Source organism: Poecilia reticulata, linkage group LG4 (assembly GCF_000633615.1).
Source record: "Poecilia reticulata strain Guanapo linkage group LG4, Guppy_female_1.0+MT, whole genome shotgun sequence".
Taxonomy (NCBI): Eukaryota; Metazoa; Chordata; class Actinopteri; order Cyprinodontiformes; family Poeciliidae; genus Poecilia; species Poecilia reticulata.
Window position 1 is genome coordinate 1,801,594 of NC_024334.1, and position 3,492 is coordinate 1,805,085.

The 3,492-nt window shown below is 39.5% G+C and overlaps 1 protein-coding gene across 2 annotated transcripts in view; it reads right to left on the reverse strand.

The window, feature by feature from the left end:
- Positions 1-3,492, reverse strand: part of LOC103463086 (glypican-5-like) — a 62,647-nt gene that overhangs the window by 18,454 nt on the left and 40,701 nt on the right. For both annotated transcript variants that reach the window (XM_008406222.2, XM_008406221.2), the window contains exon 9: positions 1,505-1,646. In XM_008406222.2, the coding sequence (XP_008404444.1) occupies positions 1,505-1,646 (142 nt within the window). The remainder of the gene's footprint in view (positions 1-1,504; positions 1,647-3,492) is intronic.

Sequence of the window (3,492 nt, forward strand, 5' to 3'; positions counted from 1 at the left end):
ATGTGTCAAACTCGAGGCCCGAGGGCCAAATCTGGCCCACCGCAGCTTTTAATGTGGCCCCTCTAAACTCCAGAGCGAAGCGTTTTACAGTATGTCTCCTGAATTTSCTGCTGCTGCCCAAACTTTGAATTTGCTTTCCTGAAAATGTTACTTCTTGATTTCTCTGAAGGGTTATTAAAACTGCAGCAATTTTAAATTAACAACATTCTGATTATCTAATTTCTAAAGCTGGGAAATCAAGAATTTTCCGTTGTTTTCCTGGCTCTGGTGTTGGTCCTATTTTTTATTTTACTGACGTAATTGAGTTTTATTTACAGCAAAAATACAGTGTCTCTTCACCGGCTTTATCCTTCTCTTCTGCAGAGTTTCTGCTCAGTTTCTGACCTACCAAAATATTTACCAGCATGAAAAGTAAAAGTAAATGATGGGTATATAAAAACTCCCAGATAATCGATTTCTGCTGTGGCATCCCTATAAAAACCACAGCAGATAATTATGGGACATTATTTTTAATGGAGCCTTCATTAGTGTTGTTGTTTTTGTTCAGACATTTCACTCGTTTTGGACCGAATCCAGTCTCTACCCCCGACTTCTCTAAATTTAACCTCTGGTTCAGGATCCTGAACGGTCCAGAATCTGGATCCAATCAGGTCCAGGAGGGTTCAGGGTCACGACGGTGGGACTTACCGGGTCGGACCAGGAACTGCTTACAGTTCTACTTCTTCTCATGACATCCCTGAGGATCATCTGGCATCACCTACCGCTACAACCAAGTTTCTTTACTTCAAAAAGCTGAATCAATCAATAATAAGTAAATGTTGTTGATTAATCCAATACAAACTCTGAATCTGCTCTGAAATCTACCACAAAGCAGTTTCATTTTTCATCTGAATATGGGTTCAAGAAGTGGGAAAATTGCATTTGAGCATTGATACCGAGCATAATTTCCTCATCAACAATTTAAACGACTGCAGGATTTTCGCTGCGCTCCCTTTGTGGAGCTGCATCAAAGCTCAGAGGGGTTCCCTGGATCTCCACATCTCCCTGTGACAGCCATGTTTTATGCATATGCTCACACACCATGAATAAACCAAAAGAAAATGAATAATCACTGTTTATTTTTACATTTGTGTGGCTGGGGCGACCTGGTTGTTCGTTCGTCATTTATCCAAACTCACACAGAAATAAACTGCAGAGACCAGCAGAAAGCGAGGAGGAGGAGGAGGAGGAGGAAGTGAAGGAGCGGGAGCGAATCTGACTGAGCATTTCCCCCTGCTGGCACTAAATATGTAAAGGCTGCAGCATATTCAGATCTGCAGGCCAGTGAACCATATGTCTGTGTATTAATGAGCTAATTATGTAAGTACATGTGAATGGAGTGTGTTTGGTGCATGAACAGGACGTGTATTTGCACCAGGTCTGTTCCTGTGTGGGTGTGTTTGCCATTGTTTATTCCTCTCTTCCCACATGCATGTCTGCATGTTTGTCTGCACATGTGACTCACCAGAGCTCTCTTCACCAGATGCTCCACAGCCATCCTCATCATCGCAATCTCCTCCGCCGCTTCCATCTGGCAGGGCGCTCCCTCCGTCCTCTTCGCCTCTTCCTCTCTTCCTGCTTGCCCAGCCGAGRTCCACCAACAGCTCCTTCGAAAACCGAAACAAAAATAAATCTGACTTGGAAATCTGCAGAGCACCTGGGTGAAGTAAAAACATTTGTAGTTCAAGCAGGACCTCAGATTAGCATCAAATCTCAAACGTTGCTAAGATTTTCTGTGGCGAAAGTAGAAAAACGCTTTGAAATATTTTAAATTCAAACTATAAATGTTCAATCAATCTGATCCTTTAGGCATTTCTTAATGTTCTGCATTGATGATCAACTGAAACGGCATTGAATCAACAAAACACAGTAAACCTGCTAGCTTAGCACTTCATCAAAATAAGATACTGAAACTCTGGCTGGGTGTTGAGAGCAAGTTACTGGAGRAACAAAACCAGTTAAATTGATCACATTTAGCTGAATTTAATGATTTAAATGATTTCGACTTTGCTCTACATTTAACCTGTAATTTACCCAGAATCAAAAGAAGCTCGTATGCCAGTACAGGTCTGGAAAATAAAAATGAAGAAACCACTTAAAATGATCGGTTTCTCTGGTTTTACTTTCTATAAATAAATGTTTGAGTAAAATTAACATTGTTCCTTTATTCTACTGAAAACATGTCCACGAAATTYCAAGCAAAAATCCAAGAAAATGAGAAACGGTGAAAAAAGATGCAATGCTTTCAGAGCTAAACATGTTTATGTTCATTTAAAAACATCAATGCCAATGTTTTAACTCAGAGAGAGTTCAGAAATCAGTGTTTGGTGGAATAACCAGCAGGTTTTCATTGGGGTTCAAAGCAATGAAGCTGTAAATGTTGTAGCTTTTTAACCACACATAGCAAGAACCATCTAAATTCCTGATGGATCAATGACAAGAAGCATAAAAAGAGCAAATGACGCAATTTTAACCCATTTAGGACTGCAATTATAAAGGTTCGCATGAGCTTATTTTTACATTTTTGGATGCTGAACAGCCATTATTTGGAGCATTTCAATAACCAATACATCAGTACAATCCTTATATCCAGGTCTTTCACAATTTATATGTTATTAATCCATAGCAACAAAATAAAATGCTAAAAACTGCAAAGAAAAATCACAAAAACGTAATTCGGTTCATAGTTTTTTTCAATACATTGCAAATATAACAATTGCCTAAGTTTATTTCTCAAACTTGTTCATGAACTTGTTCATTTATTGTGTTCAACATTAAACCAGTGCAATCAAACTTGTGAAATCTGGCAAAATAATATAAATAGGAATAAAATTAGGAGACAGCAGCCTGTGTTAGCTCTGCCATGGGCAAAAACACTGTGGGTAAAATATAAAATATAAATGTGGCACACATGCTGTTCATCGTCTAAATCAATTCAGCACATCAGTAAAATACACTTTTCAAAGTTCTTTCTGGAAGCAGGACAAGCATGAACAGCTCTGAACTTAACATTATTATTTCTGAGAGGCGCWAAGCAGCTGTGGAAACACCAGGATCCGAGGGAAAACCCGGACACGGAGCGACGGACTGTGGATGATTCACCATTATCCCATTACGAGATCCCAAAATCCCCACCAACACGTTACACCCTGTTTCCACCTCTGGGTCATGAGGAAAACGTGCAGATCCGACTGTCATCCCCTTCTTATTGGARGCCCAAGAAGCCAAAATGTCCAGAGGCTTCAATAAATGAGCATACACTGTAAAACATCAGAAAGTGATTTAACTTGAAAATGAAAGTCCACCTGCTGCCTTGAAACATGTCAACAAGAAAACTGTTTTGGTTTTAACTCAGAAACTAAAGTTCATGAAGGTGATTTAACGACAAAAGAGGAGTTCTCCAGAACATTGTTTTTTAAGTTCAACAATCTGGGGTTGTGGGCTGCACAGTGG